We start from the raw sequence: 20013 nt of genomic DNA, 5'->3' as shown, positions 1-20013 counted from the left end.
ATAATGGCAAGAAGGATTAAAAAAAAAGAAAGGAAAAACTAGTTTAAGCACGAAAGCAGAGTAGCCAAACCTTTTTTGATTCCAAACCTGAAATAAAACTGTTAAAGTGGAGTATTCTCAATAACTGGCAAAATCTCCTCCAGTGCCTTAAGGCAAAAATCTCTGCTTTCTAGGGAGTCGCAAGCAACACATTCCCTGAGCAATTTAACCACAAAGCCATCTTGTCTAAGAGACTGCTGACCTGTTTGATACACATCTTTTTACACAAATGTACAAATTAAAATGCAACAGTCAAGTGCACAACCTCATAGTGTTAAAAAGTAGAAAGACAAAGGGTATTTTAGAGCAGCAGAACAATTAATTAACTTGTAAGATGCATGCAGCTGTCTGAAGGGTTCTCAAGTATTCTTCACCAGATACTCCTTAGGGATAAGCATGTGCCCAGCATCAGCAGAAGCCTTTCTGGCCCTTTCCTTGTACTTTACTCCTTATACATCCCTTGTCTTCATATACATTTATTTATTTTAAAAAAACCCACCACTGATCCTTCTACTTTTCTCTGACATTTATCACTGTACAAACTCCTCTGTCTTTACTAAGCTTGCCAGCAATGAAAGCTGTGCACTGAAGGTGAACTTTAGTTTATCTGCTATTGGGAGGTCACACTGTGCAGGACACTTCATGGAGGCCTCACAAACCAACGGTACAGAGAAATATTGCTTATTAGTACTTGCAGATAATTTTGTTCTATGTTCTGAACATACTAAGGGTGAATCACCTAAAATATCCAACACTGTTCTTCTGGTGGGAAATAAGCACAATAATCAGTGTCTTCCTTCTTTCCACCTGCTCCCTTTGAACATGAAATGTTGATTTCCCTTGAGAAGACACCACATAACATTACAATGTATTGTCGTGTTGCACATCTGGAAAGACAAGACTGCAATGACTGTGCTGGACCGACTTTTAAGACTCTGCATTTTCAGGTTTGGGAGTGGACAAAATTTGGCATTCATATCTTAAATGAGAGGAGACTGCAAGCACGTGCTCTCCCAGCTCATTCTGAAATGCAAAGATGGAAGCATCAGTATACTTTTTTCCTGTTTGACTCAGATTTCAGAGGTCAGGGGAAGAGATTTAAACACTTCAAGGTTTCAAATTTCAGTTTTGGCAAGAATAATCTTGGTATTGGGGCCCTTACACTTTCTAGTGCATGACCTTTCACAATTCATCAAGGAAGCTCTTCAGCTGTGACTTTTTTTCAGCCAATCTACAGACTTAATCTCTGGACATGACTAAATAGCACAGGTGCACAGCACTGGAAACTGGTGTGAGCAGCACCCCACTCCCTGCTGGAATGACAACCCCTAGGGTCAGGGTTGGCTGCCTCAGTTCATCTTTATGGCATCGTCTGCCTTCTCTGCAGGAGGAGCTGACACAGCAAAGCACATGTTGAGACTTGTGAGCACATGCACAAGTGTCACAGCACAAAGGATGAATTTGTGGTACAGAGTCCTCCTCTTTTCCTAGAGAGAGTCTTGTGTGCACTGCTTAGAAAAGCTATTTCCCATTAAGAGACACCAAGGCAAGGACCAATGAAAAACTTTCAAAAAAAGCTTCTGACTTACAACAGTGAACCAATCTATTTAATCAAGAACACTAGTATGGTATTTGGTCCTGGATAACTTTTCAAATGTACCACCTGTTCTCCTCTTCCAGTTTTCTTAAAGTTATTCTAAGGATTCTGGGGCAGCTTTATTACAACACTGAGGAAAAAAATCCAAAACTCTAATAAACAAAAAATGAATTATTAAAACACAGATATACCAGCTCCTGCTAACTAGCCAATGACTGTAGCAGATTTTAATTATTAATTTGGTATTTGCCCAAATAGCTTGAAGATTTTTGATATGTACTTGTTCAGCTTGCAGAACTATTTGGTTTACAAGAGTTTAAACACTCTGTCAACTTTAGAAGTACAGGTTGGAGCCCCTCACTCCAGTCCCAGACTTAGCTATCTGCTCTACAAGCACAACTCTTATCCTTAAGTGCAGGCTTTTAAGCTTTGTTATTTAATAACAGTAGCACACAACTGACTAAGGGTCTCCAGCAAGGACTGGTTCTACTGCTCTTGCTGTTCTGTCAAAATAATAATTGTGTTTGTAGGGTATTTTTCCATCTCTTCAGTGCTTATTTATCATATTACAGATTTCAGGACTTCAGTGCTCAGTAAAACACAAACTCTCTTCACCTCAAACTTTTTTCAACCTCAGAACAATATGGTAACTCCTATAATTTGCTGCCTTCTAGATGCATGCCAACACTCTTAAGAAACAGAATTCCCTACTCAGCTGCAGAAAATTAGTAGAAAGTTAGTGCTTCCCTTCATTCCCAGCAACCAGAAAGGCAAAGTGTCATCTTTGCAGTCTTTTGTAGAGGGGGAGAAAAAGGAAAGAAAAAAAAAAGAGTTTGAACTGCCTGGTGTGAAGAGCTATAAACAGAGGCAATTTCAAACACTAATTATTGAGTGACAACAGTCTGATTTCCTGTTCACCACTTGGTATCACTACTAGTAAAAGATCAGCTGGACCAGTTGCACACTGAGTCAGGGAAGCATCACATGGTTATGAGCTGAAATTTTATTTCAGTTACAGTAGTAAGAAATTTGAAGTAAGCCTACTGGAATAAATCCCCAATATTTGGGAGAAACACAGAACAGCAGATGAAAGGATGCTGAATGCAAAGTATGTCGTAACTGTGACACAAATCTTTTGAATAAGGCACCATACAATACTAAGTGAAGTCCAGTATAGGACAAAACTGATTTGATTATCCTACCATTTGAGATTCAATAGCTAAGAACTGTCTTTTAAGAAAAAAAAAAAAATCTGAATGGTTTCTGGACTGATCAAGAACAAAGCAAAACTGTGGAGGACCACAAAAATCAAAAAGGGTCCCCAGAATCCAAAGTTGTTGTTCGTATTTATGCATAACAGCTGCTACAGTAGATGTGTTTTTCCAAGGAAACTCTTGGGCTGATAGCCTTGAGCCAAGTCACTGCTAGCCACTGAGCCAACTGACAATACAGGGCCAATAAATTAAAACAAATTTAATTTCACTTCATTTGCTTCAGACTGTCCTGCAGCTCAGGAAGTTATGTCCTCATTTATTCTAAGTAATGGACCAAAGAAATAAGACAGCTTTTTGGGATAAATGTAAAAAAAAAAAAAAAAAGTTCTGTTGCAAGTTGAACAAGTTGAATAAAGGTCTGAGAATTTTTTTCTTCTGAAAAGAAGGGAAGTTTTTCAGTACAAAATCCTGAAGTTTTAGAAATTAGATATCACAAGACTGAAGCATTTGAGGGAGGAACCACAGAGAACAAAAGTTATAAGCCAAAATGAACAAAGGATTTTCTTTCTTTTGGCACACTGCCTATTGCTAAACTGTACATTCACTACTTTTGCTCCTTTGTATGTTTTTCTTGTTGCTGTTGTGGTTTAGAGGCAGGTGGGGGAAGCCCACAAGGACAAAAGCAAGGCACACTGCTTTTGAATACAGGCTGAAATACATCTTTGAAGAGTTTTTAGAACTACATTTCTTTGATAATATTAACAACATGACTTAAAATAGCATGTTTGAGGACAAAGATTAGGTGGCTCCTTATACACGTGACACTATAAAACAGGATAACTAAAATAGAGATTTAATTCTTCTGCAGAGAGGCCACAGAGGAGTGGTTGGTGATATGAGGAGTAACATAACTACATTTTGTTTTACTTTTTTTTTTTAATACCCAAATTATGTCTGTTTTCCAAGAGCTACTCATGCTAATTACAAATACTGACTACTTCAAGACTATTAAGAGGCAACTTGAATAGCTGACATTGCAAGGGGAAAAATACCGACATTTAATCTTGATAAATGAAAAATAAAATCTACACCACTGATAAATTACAGGTTTAACACTTTTTTACACCTCAAAAAAACTAATGGCTTTGATAAATAAACATTTCTACTTACACTAGGGACAGCCGAACTTTTCTTACGTTCGGGAATATCAGCCTTGTTGGGATTGCTGGCATTTCCAAGCATTGGGCTAGCTGGTGCAATTCCTCTTCCTGCAACAGCACTACTGCTGGATTTCCTTGACTGAATTCCTTCCTCTTTGAGGTCACTGTCTGTAGTACTAGTCTGGCTTCTTTTGGGATATGCCACTACTGAGGGGATAGATGGTCCAGCTTAAAAACAAACAAAAGAAACAGGAAAAAGATTTTTCTTCTCAGAAGTTCAGTAACTATTTTTTATCACAATGTAAATGTATTCACACATGAAAATCAACACAGTTAACACTGGCAATCAGAGTTGCAAAAAGATAATTAAATTACTGAAACAGATGTATTTCAGGAAACAGAATATTGTGAAAAACCTTGCAAGGTGAAGTTATTACTTGATTTCCATGAAAGTTTCAAGAATTTCATTAAGGTTTCTCATTTGGCTTGCTAGAAAAATCCTTCAGTCATCTTAAAGACACTTTAAAAGTAACTGACTCATTGAAACCAGAGCATCCCTCATTAGCACAGTGCTGCCATACCCTGTTCAAACCAATTTCCTGACACAGGCAGCTGGTGACACAGCCCTGGGGCACCAGCAGCAGCTGATGGCTGGTGCTCTGTGCTCCTGCAACAGCCACAAGTGACAGTGTTTCACCACCAGCCTCCCCACGTGTGCCAGGAACAGACAACTGCTCCTGACACCTGGGAATGAGAAAGCCAAGCTCCGTCCTGCCTTAACAGCCTCCTGGACACTAGGTGAAGTCGATTGGGTGTGTCAGGTTTGTGTTTTCTGACATCTCACTTACCACTCTGAGGAGGATAAATCAGGTTACACAAACTTCTCAGTTAACGTTTTAATACAAATTAATCAAAAAATGTATGTATATATACAGACATAAAGAATGCATATAAATATATAAACATATAATATGTAGCTAAAACATGTTTTAAGGGTATCAGAAACCCCAGTAACTGGCATCACAGAAGACTCCCCAGGGAAAGCAACCTCTGAATGCAGAGAATGTAGGCCTAAACTGGGATTCCTTTCATGAGTTAAATGTCTGAGCAGGAGGATGTTTAAGACATTTAGAAAATCCTAATCTACTGTATTACACTCATTAAGCAGAAGAGTTGTTAGTTTGTCAGAGTCATTGTTCTTTAGAAATTGAATTCCTACAGGACAACCAAGTGACACTACCCTCAGGAAACAGGAAACCAGAATTATTGGCAAACTGACATTTCTTCAAGTTTTAGACACAAGCTGACCTACTAGTGTCAAAAGAAAACAAAAGCTAAACAGACATACAAGAGCATGGGGGAGGAGTGCTGTGCTTTTCATGAAAAAGGGGGTTGCAACATTCTCTTCAATTTGTGTAACAAGACTTTGCCAGCACAGTCAGGAATGTAAGGGACAACACAAGGCAGAACAAGAGAATTAAATTGGTGTATTCAGTGTTCCTCTAAAAGCTCTTTTGAAGGCTTTATAACAAAACAAATTTAAAAAATCAGTTATTCACTAAAATATTTAGCCACCATGCTGTCAACTATGCTGTTGTCATACTCCTTACACTTGAGGGATGAAGACAAATCCAGAAACCGAGCAGAACTGGAAGTCACTGTACTCTGCAACACTGAAAATGAGAAATGCTCACCGTGATCACTGTACCGCCGCTGTTTCTGGCTAGAAGATATGCTTCTCTGAACTTTGTGATGAGGAGATTGTCCAGTGCTATTATTAAGATCACTACTTGGCCTAACTTTGGCAAGTGAAAGATTGCTGCTGGAGCTTGAATCACTTGCATCCAACTACAATACAAACGAGAGTATTAAAACAAGGAGTTCAGACAAAACAAATTAAAACATCCACTGCATTCTGGGAGAAGGAACAGGGAGGTGGAAGATGGCTCTGCTACGTGGGAAATTAGTGATGGCATGGGCAGTTGCTTAGAGGTCCCACCTTCTGTGAAATTGTTTTACAACTGTCTTAGGTAAAACTGAGAGGAATTTGCAGCTCCTCAAAGGATAATCAGTAAACAAAATCAATTTGTCCTTTCAGAATTCTCCCCTCAGAGTTCTCCAAGATTTTAACAGGAAGAGAGGATACACTTTGTAGAGACCACCACACCAACTCCTCCAGCAGAGGAATCAAGAGCAGCTTTCTGATGCTAAGCCCTCTCAGCATCATATGATACGGTAACCCATAATGCAATAACTTTTTTAGGTTGTTCAGTCCTGCTCCTTGGTTCTCTTATAATAGTTACACCTGGCACATTCACACCTGAGCTCCTAGAGTAGCCAGGACAATAACTGCATTCAAAATCATTCATTTGCTGAGCAAACAGGGCAGCTCTGGAGAGCCTAAAGGCAAGGATTTACTGGCTCAAAATCAGGTGAGAACAAATTTGGACTGCTGACGAGCAGAACAACATTACTTTAAGTGAAATGGATTTTTGTGCAGGAATGCAATGCCTACAGTAACTGACTTAATTTTTGCTTCTAACTCTGCTAAGGACATTTTCTGAGTTATTTCTTTACAGTTTTAAGAATGGTACTTACCTCTGATGACTTCCTTCCTAGCAGTAAGTATGTAGCTGTGATTTCATCATACTTCATTTTACTAAGGGATTCTTGAATTTCTTCTTGAGAATACCCCATTCCTACCATAATATCTAAAACCAAGCAGACATTCTGTAAGTAACTGAAACTCTGATGTTCAGGCTGGCTGAGGGTTCAAGAGAAAGGATGGAACATTCAAAAAATTAAAACAGAATTATTAATTTTGAGAACATAAACCCGATCAAGTATCAGTTTTAAAGGATTAGTTACTTTTTCAAAATGTCAAACAAATACAGAGTGGTGGTGGAGAAAAAAAATACCCTCCTACATCATGCAAACAATATCACACTCTGGAAAGTGCTCACTTACCTATTCTCTTCTGGTCCGAGATGTCTAGCTCTGGTTCAACAAAAGGTTTAAGTTCATCCTCCTCATGCCCTGCATTGATCCACCTGTCCTTCATAATTTGCTTTGGAAAAAAAAAAAAAAAGTTTTGCTAGTACAATACACTTACTAGCAAGGAAAACAAGCTGTGGGAAGAACAGCTTCTTTATGCAACAAACACTAAGGTCTTTCCTAGTTTTTATTTTCCAGAACATTTCCAGCAACTATTGCTTTGCTCCAGTGAGGAGAACCAACTATGCACACCAAACCAAACTTCTCCCTAGTCAACTGGATTCCAGCTCACAGCTGAGAGCCAAAAGCCTGCAATGCAGACCAGGAGCAGTGTGACAACTTTGACATGTCTTGGAATTCCAAGCTCTGCCAACAGAAGTTAATGGAAGCCCCGTTTTGGTCTTTGCTCCACCATGATGGCACAAAAGGGCAGGCAAAAGGCACCTACAGCAGCCAGTACCTCCAGTTCACAACTGAAAATGTAGAAAACAATGTGGTGGATCATCCATTAATGCAGGAATCCACAAGCTAACCACCAAGAAAAGTTATATGACATAGAAAGTGTTGTGACACATTGATTTTGGAAGTAACTGGCAGGCAGGCGTGTTACAACCCCAGTAAACAATATTTTTGAAGAGTCATTTGCTTTCATCAACAATCCCACCTCCAAACCCCACTCCAAACATGCATAGGAACAGTATGGAAATAGTAAGCTACAGCTCAAAAACCCAGTTTGCAAAATATTTTCAGCTTTCTGATGCACTTCATTTGTGCAATTACCTCTAGAGTGCCTCTTTTTGTTGGGTTTAGCACCAGGAAACGTTTGAGGAGGTTTTCACAGTCTGTGGACATGTAGAAAGGAATCCTGTATTTTCCCCTTAGCACTCTTTCTCTAAGTTCCTTGGTAAGAGAACAAGAACAGACAGTAAGTTGTAAGCAACAAGTCACTTAAAATATTAGATAAACATGGCCAACATAGCCTACAAAAAGCTACCTTTAAGTTCTGTCCATCGAAGGGAAGAGATCCACTCACAAGAGTATAAAGAATAACACCTAAACTCCAAACATCTACTTCAGGTCCATCATATTTCTTCCCTTGAAAGAGCTCTGGAGCAGCATATGGTGGGCTGCCACAAAATGTATCCAGTTTATTTCCAACTGTAAACTCATTGCTAAAACCAAAGTCAGCTATTTTAATGTTCATATCTGCATCTAGCAATAGATTTTCAGCCTGGAAAAGAAAGAATGGTTTGTAACATGAATAAAATACTTGATTTAGAATGCTATTGGTTGTTTTTCTCATTCTTGAAAGACAAGAAGCTGAAATACCCAGTACATTCCCTTCCTTGCAAGGTCTTTAGGTGTGCTTTAGTCAATCATTAGCAGATCCTGTTTTAAAAATCTCTGTACAAAGGCTTCACACTATGGGAGCTGTTTCACTACCTGAAAACTTGTTAGCATCTGTTTTTATCCACAGAAATGTATATTACATTTTGATCTATTCAGATGAAAATAAGATATAGTCTCACTATCCATACTTGATAGCATGTGGTATTCTTGCAGTAGCTTGGTAATAAACATAACCTTTAAAGTGTTTTCAAGTGTTCTTTTTTTTTTTTAGTGGTGGTATTGTTTTTTGCATTTTTTAAGTTACAAAGCTATGACAAGTTGAACAAATTACATAGCAATACTACTAATATAAAAGGCAGTGTTTAAAGAAGAGATATGCTGTTTCATGCCAAGCTACAAAGAAGCCATACTTCACTTTCATTATCACTACTGGTAATTCGTTCTGTTCAACATCAACTCTTATCATATCTCTATCAAACTACCACTTTAAAAAAAAAAAAAAAAAGATTTCTCAGCTAACACTGACTTGCATTAGATCTGATTGTGACTGCTGGGGGAGAGGTTATCTTTCAGCAGCCAGTAAATGTTTGCATTTAAAAGCCTTATAAATCCTCTTCCTTTTATTTAAAATGGCTCTAAGCTGCAAACATTTCTCAAAACTTGCTCTAACATATAAATAAATAAATCAGAAAGGTCAGTGTAAACTGTATTTTTTAAAGGATAAAGGCCCCACCCACAGGTACAGAAGCTGACACACATACATTGCACACACTTTTTCCTACTCACCTTGAGATCTCTATGAACAATATGCTTTTGATGGCAATACTGCACTGCAGATACTATCTGGATAGAAAACAAGCCAAATTATGTAAGTAACATCTCAAAGAAGCAGGAGCTTTAATCAAAGATTTCAACATTTATTACTGAAGTTAACATGAAGTTATCCAGTCAGACCTGCATAAGCAACTCCTACAGTGACCAGTACATTTGGGAGAAAGCTACTGAATAACTTTGATGTTACTTGATCTATTTGCTTTCTCCTATACTTGAACGAGGATTTTGTTTTTCCTGTGGGGCTAATTATAGACCAGTAGAAGCAATGACTTTCAAAAAGGTTACTGAAGTATTTCCATTCCAATACTGTATACAGCTATAAAAGCTTTCCCCCTAGACTGAGGTTTTCTAGGCCCTCTCCAAAGGTGATTTTTCATGCCATGCCAGAGGGAAAAACGGTAAGAAATGGACTTTGGGTACTTGAGAAACAGCCCGTTTGTCAAAATTTATGCAATGACAAGCAACTATGCATCTGACAGAGATCTGCTGTCTAAGTGCATATAGCTTAGTGTATTTTGTATACCATAGTAAGCTCAATGGAAAAAACGTCTTATGTCTCTCAAGCATAATGGAATAATTTCTTCCATCATAATTTCCATGTATCTATCATAAAGCTGTTCCTGTTTTATATAACAAATTTAAAAGTATAAAATAAATATAAAATAGCATATAAGCTATTTAAACAGTGCAGTGCCACAGTACATTGCTTCTTAAAGTCATAAGATGCATTGCTGCAGAACTTCACATGTACAGAAAAGCAGGATAAAGTATTATTCTTACATGACCACAAATGCAGTTAAATGCATTTTGTCATGCATGCATGGTCAGAATTGAGATGTTATGTTGTAAGTCAGATGTTATGACTTATAAGGGGAACTGCATGTAAAACAGTAACTACATTTAAATAAATATATTTTCAGTCTTCATTCAAGAGTCCCCCAGCAGAAATATGAGGTACCATTATTGTTACAAGAAAATAACTCATGAACAGATCACCAGTTTAGTGTAAGGGTCCTCCAGTACCGGTAAGGAGCAAGGGTTCTTGCCCTCAGCATTTAGAGCACATGAAAGATATTGGAAAGATCTTGCTAGTACAAATAACTTATGCACCAGTAAGCTTTGTATTTGAAACTTAAGCACCAAAGTGATCTTTGTGCCCTGTATTCACTTAAATCACTCACATGCAAAATGTGACCTTAGAAAGCAAGCAGACAGTGGAAAGTTGAAGTACTATTTCCATTCCCTACACCTTCATTCTGGTTTTGCCTTTTTCTTTATGCACTGGTTCCCTCTTTCAGACTTCAAGTTCAGCTCTTTACAGTTACTGAATCTGCCAAAAGTGCTCCCATGCCACCACTTGTCCCATCGTTTTGGTTTCCCTTCCTTTTCTCTCTGCTGCCATCACCTCAGTGCCAGTCACAAGCTCACTCTGCAGGGGCTTCCAATGCTGACAACCTGACAAACACCTCAGGCTTTATTCAGGATTGCAGAGAGACAGCACTATTACCACTCACTCCTGAACTGCTTTATTGTGACTGCCTAAGAGCAGAAGGCTGAGCAGATGATCAATCAGTAGTTTCCTTTGGAGATGCTTTTGAACTGCTCTGCATTACAACAAGACGGCACAGAGACTGCAGAAGTGAGTCCAATCCACATGAAGTGAAATAATGTAATATGTAGGACATTAATAATTGAAGAACAGCAGTCATAACTGAATGAAAAATAGCACAAAGCATGGCTGCACCAGACTGAAACCCTTGTCTTCCACCTTCCATCACTGTTTCCACTGACAGCTCCCTCACTTCCTAACCTTCTTGTGTGAGGAATTTTCTGACACTTGGCAGGTGAAGAAAAGAGGGGAAAAGGCACCTGAGCTTTTTGCTAGAATTAACAATTGGAGCATGGAAAAACTTGTCTAAAGAGTGATAAATCTGTATAAATACAGGTTTTGAAGAAGTTCTCTCTAGGCAGAAGAACCATTCTCTAAAAGGATTAAATGACAAAAGGATAAATGACCTCTGAAGAGCTCTTCCACACTGCTAAGAGCATTCTGTTGCTTCACTGGAATACACCAATAAGATGTATTTTGTTGATTTTATAATTTTCTAAGATCTGTCCTAACATCTGCCAGCATTAAGAATTCAAAACTGCTTCAGCAGGGAAACAGTGAGGAGACTGAAGAAGGCCAGATCTTATTGCTTGCAAAAAAGAGAGGGAATTAATACACACAAACTTAAGGAGACTTGCTGCTCTGCACCAGACTTTTCTGTGGAAAAATGATGAAACTTAACCACAACTGCCTGGAAGTCTGGGGAAGAAAAATAAGGTAACATTAAGAATGCAAAACACTCTCAACTTGAATTTCTTACACATGGCAACACAAAAGGAGTTTGAAATGAAGAACTGTATATACACAGTTGTATGCTTAGACTTTGTACCTTCTCCTGTGCTCCTTATCAAGTACAACTGGAATAATATGATTACTGTGTTTTACATTCTATCTTCCTGCAAAAAACCTTACATATGGTTAACAAGATGGACTAAAAAATAGTTCCTTTTTATCTTTAGCAAGCAAAGAAGGGAGAATTACCAAATTCTGCTCTTTGCCTGCTAGAGAGGAAGTGTCTCCTCAGACAAAACAAGTGTTTGATCCAGAAATCACATCTACTGAAAGAAGAAACATGATCTGAAAACAAGATATAATACAACCTATTGTAAGAACTAATCTCAATACCATGGCACAACTGTTTCTTCAGTTTAGAAAGAACTCCTGTCTGCTAAAACAGTTAACAAATTTTAAAAAAAACAAGACCATTATGTCATAAGTCTCTATCTAACAGAGAACAGCTGCACTGCATCAGATAAAAGGTCTACAGAGTGCATTCTTGCTCCAACAATGACCAAAAGTGATACAAAGCTATGGGACTACAGTAAGGTGAAATGAATAGTTTTATGACCTGTGAACCCAGCAAGATACAGTTTCCTTGTTTCCTTTGACACTGTCCTTCAGCCTAAGCTTTAACATCTCATAAAATGCCAAGCTCTGATCAAAGTTACCTGACTTTGAGCTAGAATGAATGCTTTTCTCTCTAGCAAAGCCCAATCAGCTTGTGCTACAGTTTCTTTCCTCTGCTTATTTCTCCCAGGAACTGAGGCTTTTGAAGCTTTCAAGAATCTCCCTTCTTTGAGATCAAGGCCCTCTAAAACTGGTTGAGCTCAAAAGTCAGGAAATCAGCTGTTGGGGGAAGACAGCACAGCTGTCTGCACCAGACTTGCAAGAGAAAACTGAAAAGCATATCCCTGTGCATACAAGTGTTGCCATCTATATATCTTTATAAACAGCATTTATTCTACTGAAATACAAAAAAAACCCCCAACAAACCAATTAAAACCATCATAAGGCTTAGAGAACATAAACCAAATTCTTGATGGGCCAAATACCCAGCTCAGCAGCTAACTCCCTTTAAAATTCTTTTCCTCCACATTTCTTTTTGAAAATGAAGCTACATATTATCCTGTGCTACCCATATTATGCCCTAAAATGAAGTACTATGTGTACCTGTAAAACAGGTTTGACCTGTTTCCATAAGTTTTCACTTAAAGGGGAGTAAAACTGTTAGGAAAAGAAATTGTATTGATTGAAGAAACATGCAATTCTAATGTAATTACTGCAGGATCCCTTTCCACATGGTTCCTGATGAAAGAAATTGAGGACTGAGAGCAAAAAGTCTATCAGTATAAGTTTCCAATATTCCCAACTGAGAGAGAACAGTCAATCCTCTCAAGTTACTCTGAAACTCTTCAAGTGACATTACAAAGGCAACAGCCAGGGATTTAGAAGAGATGGCTGAAGTGGGAATGACTGTTTCACATCCCAACACAGCACTGAAGCATAAACCAGAAACCTTCAATCACAAAGGAAAGCTCTCTACCTACCAGAATATGAAAGTGAAGACAGCAGCTTTAAAAAGACTTTGTTGAAGAGCAAACGCTTTCCTTACTGTCAAGCTGTATAACTCCAGTAATCACAAGTGACTTCTGGGGAGATGAAGTCTACAGCTGCTCTTGGGTTGTTTTGTTTGTTTGGTGGTGGTAGCTTTGAAAGTGTGGGGCTTTTTTCCCCCAAAAGATTAAGAAGGGTAAATATAAGATTTAATAAGATGAGAGAAAACAAAGCAAAATCATTAATTTAGTTTCTGGGAGTCTCATAAATCAAGACCTTAAATCAAATTTCTTTTCTGTATGGCTATGCTTAAGAAGTGAAACCATCAAAGTTTCCTCTTCCAACAGGGAAACTGACTGACACATTACTGCCATGGTCCAGCAGTTTAAAACCACTCTTGTCCCTACTAATTATTTTCAAGTATCATTAAGCTGGAACATAATTCTGACATTTATAATTTTTTACAACATTACCAAGGCTATCCAAGTGACCAAAGTGAACAGGCATTGAGAAATTTCAGCACAAGAGCAGAAAACAAGTGTATAAGACTGGTCAGATCTCTAGATGCAATAAGAGCATTTGGATTTAAATTAGCTATGCAAAAATATCTGTTTATGTTGAGTACTGCTCCACTGTAGAATGGAAATGCTTTTTGCAAATCAATGAAATTCCAACATCTTGGCAGGGCTAGCTTACTCATCAAAGAAAGCTAAACTAAAAAGTCTAGAAATTACTTTCCTGTGACTTTTTAGAACAGCTATTAAAGAGCATTTACTCGTGTAAGTAGAAGCAGAAGCATTTTCTCTGTAAGCAGGAGAATGTGAATGGATCACTACTATATGCACCTTCTGCATTTTGAAACTGGCCTGTTTGTAGCCTGTAACATTTGAACAACTTCCAAAGTGTTACAGACCTGCTGAGCTAAGGACATATGAAATCAGCCCAGAGGAAATGCATTTGGAATGGAATACACTTCCAAACCAAGCAGTCTCTGTGCTCTGGCACTCCTGGACACCCTGGCACTGAGCACTAAAGAAACCAGCCCCACTGAACAGACTACTGACTCCTTCAAAGTACTGGTATGACCTAAGTTTTTTCTTGCTCAGAGCTACAAGCCCACAACATTCTGAATACTGCAAGGGACAGCTGTTTTACTCATTTCAGCATTAAAAACAGGGGTGAGGGGAAAGCTGACATATAGGAATGTTATACATACCTGTCTAAATTTAGCTCTAGCCTCCTTTTCCTTCATTCTTCCATGTGCAACCAGATAGTCAAACACCTCCCCTACAATTCAATAAGGAGATAAATTAATGCCACTTTCAGAATGTAGAGATTCCTCTCCAGCAGTTGCCCACATCAGCTTCACCAGAATGACTGTACTTCAAGTTTATGATTACAGGACAGTTCAAGAGAACAAGGCACAACTGCTGTGCAATTTACTACACCATCATCTCTCTTACAAGAAAGTAATGAGTGACTGGATATACACAAAGGAAACCATTTCCTTCCAATTACTTAGGATAGAAACTGAGCAGTATATTTCTGTTTTGTAAACAAAGATGACATCTACCCCTTCACAGACTTTCTCACAAGAGTTCCATTGGCTTGAGAAAAAAATCTGCTTAATACATGAGAAAAGTTGATGATATTTGTAAATGCCATCATACCAACACAAATGTTAATTTGTGCATGTGTATAAAAAAATGGTTCTAAACAAACTCAGAAACCTTTGCTTTAACCTAGGCCTGTAAGACGTATCCACAGAGGGTCACAAGAACCAGCACAGCAGGACACTGATACAATCCCTCACACAACGACCATACCTGGAAAATATACTGAACAAGCCCACTGTTGTATGGCTGTGGATGACTAAAGATTACTGAAGATCTACTGTGTTTCAGTTTTTCCCCTCTTTAATCAACGCAGTAATTTTAGAGCACGTCAATACAGACTACAAAGTTTGAGCTTTACGTGCGGGCCACCGGCCCATGAAACACTGACAAGTTTGTAAAAGAACAGGAGATTTTCTTTACCAAAAAACAACAGTACTGTACATAAGAACTACAAACACAGAATAATAACACAGTTTTTATAAGTCCTCACCAGTATGGAAAAACCATAAAATCTTCAGAAGTGGTTCAAATATTTAAATATTCCCTACTGAGCAAGGAAACATGGTTTTGTAGACAACCACCTCACAAGGGATGAGCTGAGTAATATCATATTTATTTTTTTAAAAGATGCAACTCCACCAGATTGCAATAAAAAACTAATTACACTGCAGGAAAAGCAACAACTGAGCCATCTGAGGGAATGTCAGGACTTCCAATAAAGTAGTCTTCCCTCTGCAGTGTATTCTTTAATATTCAACTTGGGTAACTCTCTCAGCTGTATTTCACAGCTGTTTCTTTAAAAACCTCGAAGCAGCAAACCTGAATACTTCTTCATAATTCAGGGGAAAAGATACCAGGGAAAGAATTATCCCAAATTTATATGAAGTGCTGCAGCTGTAGCAATAATGTCTTTCATCCTGCAGCCAGAGTTCACGTGCATCATGATGACCTCTACCTTGATAAAGAGGAAATAGGGAAACGGATGCCTGCCACTGTGATTATCAGCCATTCCTGTCTTCAACATCATGGCACATCAAAAGGTACTGCTCTTGGCCTTTTAGACCAGTACAGTACTTAACTCTCCCTTATCACCACATGAAAGGTGATACCTCACCCTCACTCCTGCAGAGAACCACTGCCTTTCCTACCTCCTAGAAGCCAATCACTAGATGGCAATAAGACTTCACTTTTAAGTCTAGTACTATCAAACAACACAGAGATGTCTCCCCAAACAACTAGAGTAGTCAATATTTTAATGGTACAATACCCACTCTGTTCCTGTTTAAACAAATCTTGGCTGAGCATTTAGGAAGATGCTCGAAGAAAACACAGGCAGGCAGAGAATCTTGCTTTATTTGTAGCAATTGATAAAACTTCTAATAATCTAATGTAAGAGTCTGAATTCAACGCTGATTTTCTCTGAAAAAAAGTCTATCTCCTTCTTAAACCTAAAGAAAAGCTTCAACTGTTTGAGATTCTCAGATGCTGGTGCTCAAGGGTCACACTGACAAGCTGAGTGATATTAAGTTCTAGCCAGCAAGGAATAACTTAAGCCTGAATACCTTAATTCTGGCTCTGGTGAAAATATCTGACACTGCAGGATACACATATTTCCATCCCCTCTACAATCAGGAAGAGCATTTAAGCTCCTCCTAAAATGGCATAAGGCTAAGCCTAACAATTATTGACAGTAGAAGGTCTGTGATTAAGATATGTAAGATGTCATCAACATCTAAAAACAGAAGTTGCAGTGCTCATGCTTTTGAAAGTAACAATTAAAGAAACACAGAAATGTTTCATCTGAACATGATTTTACCAAATATCTTATAAAAAATAGGACACCAGAAGTAGGGAACTGAATACAATAAATTGAGAACATTATTGTTTATTATGGACAGGAACAATCAGTGGCCAAGAAAAGATTCCCAATTAATTTGAGTTGTGAATAAAAAAAAAACAAGTGTTACTAAGTTGTAGTAAGTTTAGAAGCTGGTTTTATAAGTTACATTTATTATTGATGTTGACCAAACAAGTCTCCGTTAATATTAAAGATTTTGCTTAATATTTTACACTACCTTGACATAAATATTTGCTGAAAAAGAAAAGAGGTACTTACCCCCACTTGCATATTCCATTATTAGATAGAGAGTTTTTTCAGTTTCAATGACTTCAAATAGCTTCACTAGAAAATAAAGACATTTAGTCACCAGTTAACTAGCTGCAAAAGCATTATGTTAACCCCCCAAAGAATTCTGTGAAAGAAAAATACCCAAACCGTTTGCCTGCCACTTGATAATATCAGACTATTTACTCTAAAGAAGCTTTCTGTCTAATATTCCTAAGTAGAAAATACTTTAAACACATTTGGTCAACTCATACAGAACGACATATTCTCAAGAAACAATACTTTGCTACTGTTACATGGGAATATAAACAAATTAAGCAGAACATGCAGAGATTTGAGCATCAGTAATAGCCATGTATGTGCACTGAACTGACACATGTGGTGACAAATCAGTTACCAGTCCCATAGGAGTACCACATCATTTAAATGTACAAACTTGAAAAAATTCTTGACCACTTCTCGGTTTTGGTGTATATGCTAATTTTTAATGAGAGCCTGAATTCAGTCAAAAGTCAATACTATACTCAAAAAGAGCAAATTTATCAGTTAGCTATGCAAATATCAGTTCTGTGCAAATGAATCAAAATATTTATTTTACTTTTTTTTTAAATACACAGCTCTGAAATACCATTTACTACTGCTATTTTACAGTAAATTCAGACTTTAGTGCAAAATAATATTTTAAACTCACGCCACAACAATCTTAACAGTGAAAAAATAGTAACTTCTCCAGAGATGGAAATTATGTGAAAGAAACAAGATACCTATATTTGGATGATTTAAGATCTTCATTATTCTTACTTCTCTAAAGAGCTGAAATAAACATAAAATGTGAAATAAGTTAATGAAATCACTAATAAACAGCCGTTCTCCTTGAAGACTGATGACTTTGATAGAGTCATTTAAACACAAAGGACAAACATTATTAGCATTTCAATGATGTTCATGAAATAAGCACTTATTGAAGGAAGAGTTAAATGCTGCTTAACACCCCTTCCAAACAAATCAACCCTCAAAAACCTGAAAACACCCAGGAAAGACTCTAGACAGCTCAGGAAAGAAGTGACCTTAGCCCTATGGTTTGTAGACTTTTGGGCTCAGAAGATCATTGTGAGTCCACGCAGCTTCCTGCCGACCAGTACATCTCGCACATCTTTGACTCCCTTCACAAAAAGTACAGCTCCAAATTTTTGTGAATCCCCACCAGAACAACTTTAGCAGACCACTGCAGTACATTACCAGTATGAACTCAGCATTCTTCAGTGCTTTGCTAAAGCCCAGGAACCTGTGATCTGCTGGGCTACAACATCAGATCACAGGTGAAAAATCAGCTGTTTATAGTGTGCAAAAATCTCGTTATCCAACTACACCAGCAAGAAGCAAGTTCTAAGGAGAGAAGGGAAGAACAACAACCCCTAAGCCCTTCAGAAGCATTGCTGCAAGGCAACTGAGGCACAGCAGCATCTAGTCCTGGGTCTGCCAGCACAGCTCCACTGACTCACTTCCAGACACAGCCTCAAGCCTGCCTGGTGCTCAGTGCAAACCTCTGTGCTTGCCAAAATTAACAGGGCAGATCACAAATGGTGTTTTCCTGACCCCATCATGCTGCTTCCCTTTATGCAAGCACTGGTGTTAACCCTGACTGACATACAAGGTACAAGAATTTTTTAACAGAAAAATCTCACAAAACACACAACTCCCCCACATAAAGCACTTCATCTCTAGCCCACCCCAGCAGAATGGTGGTGAGGGACAACTGCTTTTTTCAAGCTGCAGGATGACATTATATCCCCTGTTCTAAATCCAGAGATAGTATACTGATCATAAGGATATTGTCATGTTTCATGTCCCCACTGCCAATACTCATGTGAAGAGGGCTTTGCTTGAGTATTTATTTCTGAAGATTTCAACTTTGCCTGTCCTTCTGCAAAAGACTATTGTAAGACAGACATAAATTCATAACTGTAAGACTAAAAATGCCACAGGTGGTGTTACTGCAATATAAAAGATTGCTTTGAACAAAGCTGGTAAATATCAGATTCATTAAAAGCAGCTCCAAGATAAAATACTATTACAAAACACTTGAAGCACAAATGCTCTTGTATCCAGATAACCAAAGAATTCTCTTTTTATGGACTACACTACATGACAGTCAAGTGTGTAGCTGTTCTCCCTCTGCAGCTTGCCCATGCCAGCCCAAGACTCCAGAGGGGTGACGTTCTTCAGTATCAATTATCTTCTAACAGCATGCTTCAAAAAGTGGGAGTAATCAAGAGGTTTTAATAGAAACCTAACAGAAATTTCTACAGGAGTATCAGTAACCTAACAGATCATATTGAACTTCATGTAAGGAGACTCAAGCAGAATGGAAGTCCACAGCTCCAAGGGAATGCAGACATAGGAAAAAACCCAAGAGTCTTGTAAACATGGGATAGGGATAACAGCATTGTTAACTACAGTAAGAAAAAAAAGTGCTGCTGGAAGATTTGGCTCAGGTCAGATTTCAGATAAAGTGAAAAATTTGGTAGGTCTGCATATATTAGGAACAACTCAAAAACCTGTAGGCATATTTACTCAAGTAAAAAAAAAGAAGAAAAAAAAGGTGAAACATTAGAAAAACAGAGAGCAACCAAAGAGTCAACAAAACAAAATCCTTACGCCTTTGTGATCTTTAAAAGAAAATGCAAGGGGTGAATTTTAAATAAATCAATAGGAAAAATTCACATTTTGAAAACCAGTTGTTCTAACCATTCTCTGCTTTCTGGTATTTCAGAATCATAGAATTTCTGCAAATGCCAACATTTGGGAAGCAATCCTCACTGCACTGCCCAGGAGAGCTCCCTATCACAGCCACAGCTGGGATTGGCACACTACCTGAACATACAAAAAAACCAAACAGTTTTCCAAATACTTTTAATTATCTTGTTGTCCAAGTCTGTGCCTGACACTTTGCAAGATGACAAGCTGCTTAAATGAAATCAGGATTGATTGATCAAGTAAATTATTGGCCCTGCAAAAGAGTTTCAAAACCACTGCACACACATTTTCTTTATCCTCTAGAGAGGTAAAAATTGCCTTCTTTTTTAAACTATGTTATTTCTGGTGCTTCTTCATATGCAATTAGACAGGGTAGACTACATC

General features: G+C 38.0%; 1 protein-coding gene across 14 annotated transcripts in view; it reads right to left on the bottom strand.

Moving 5' to 3' along the window:
* MARK3 (microtubule affinity regulating kinase 3) overlaps positions 1–20013 on the bottom strand; it is a 61887-nt gene that overhangs the window by 18667 nt on the left and 23207 nt on the right. For 11 of the 14 annotated variants that reach the window (XM_062495664.1, XM_062495666.1, XM_062495673.1 and 8 more), the window contains 10 exons: positions 17637–17685; positions 16864–16929; positions 14348–14418; positions 9141–9197; positions 7999–8235; positions 7785–7904; positions 6978–7077; positions 6609–6721; positions 5705–5858; positions 4021–4238 (listed from right to left, as the gene is read on the bottom strand). In XM_062495664.1, coding sequence (XP_062351648.1) covers positions 4021–4238; positions 5705–5858; positions 6609–6721; positions 6978–7077; positions 7785–7904; positions 7999–8235; positions 9141–9197; positions 14348–14418; positions 16864–16929; positions 17637–17685 — 1185 coding nt within the window. Of the gene's footprint in view, positions 1–4020; positions 4239–5704; positions 5859–6604; positions 6722–6977; positions 7078–7784; positions 7905–7998; positions 8236–9140; positions 9198–14347; positions 14419–16863; positions 16930–17636; positions 17686–20013 lie in introns of all 14 variants that reach the window. The other 3 variants (XM_062495676.1, XM_062495678.1, XM_062495677.1) reach the window with 3 other exon arrangements.

The sequence above is a fragment of the Cinclus cinclus genome, chromosome 6 (genome assembly GCF_963662255.1).
Source record: "Cinclus cinclus chromosome 6, bCinCin1.1, whole genome shotgun sequence".
NCBI lineage: Eukaryota > Metazoa > Chordata > Aves > Passeriformes > Cinclidae > Cinclus > Cinclus cinclus.
Note: the sequence above shows the minus strand (reverse complement) of the source record. Positions and strands in the feature narration are given on the sequence as shown.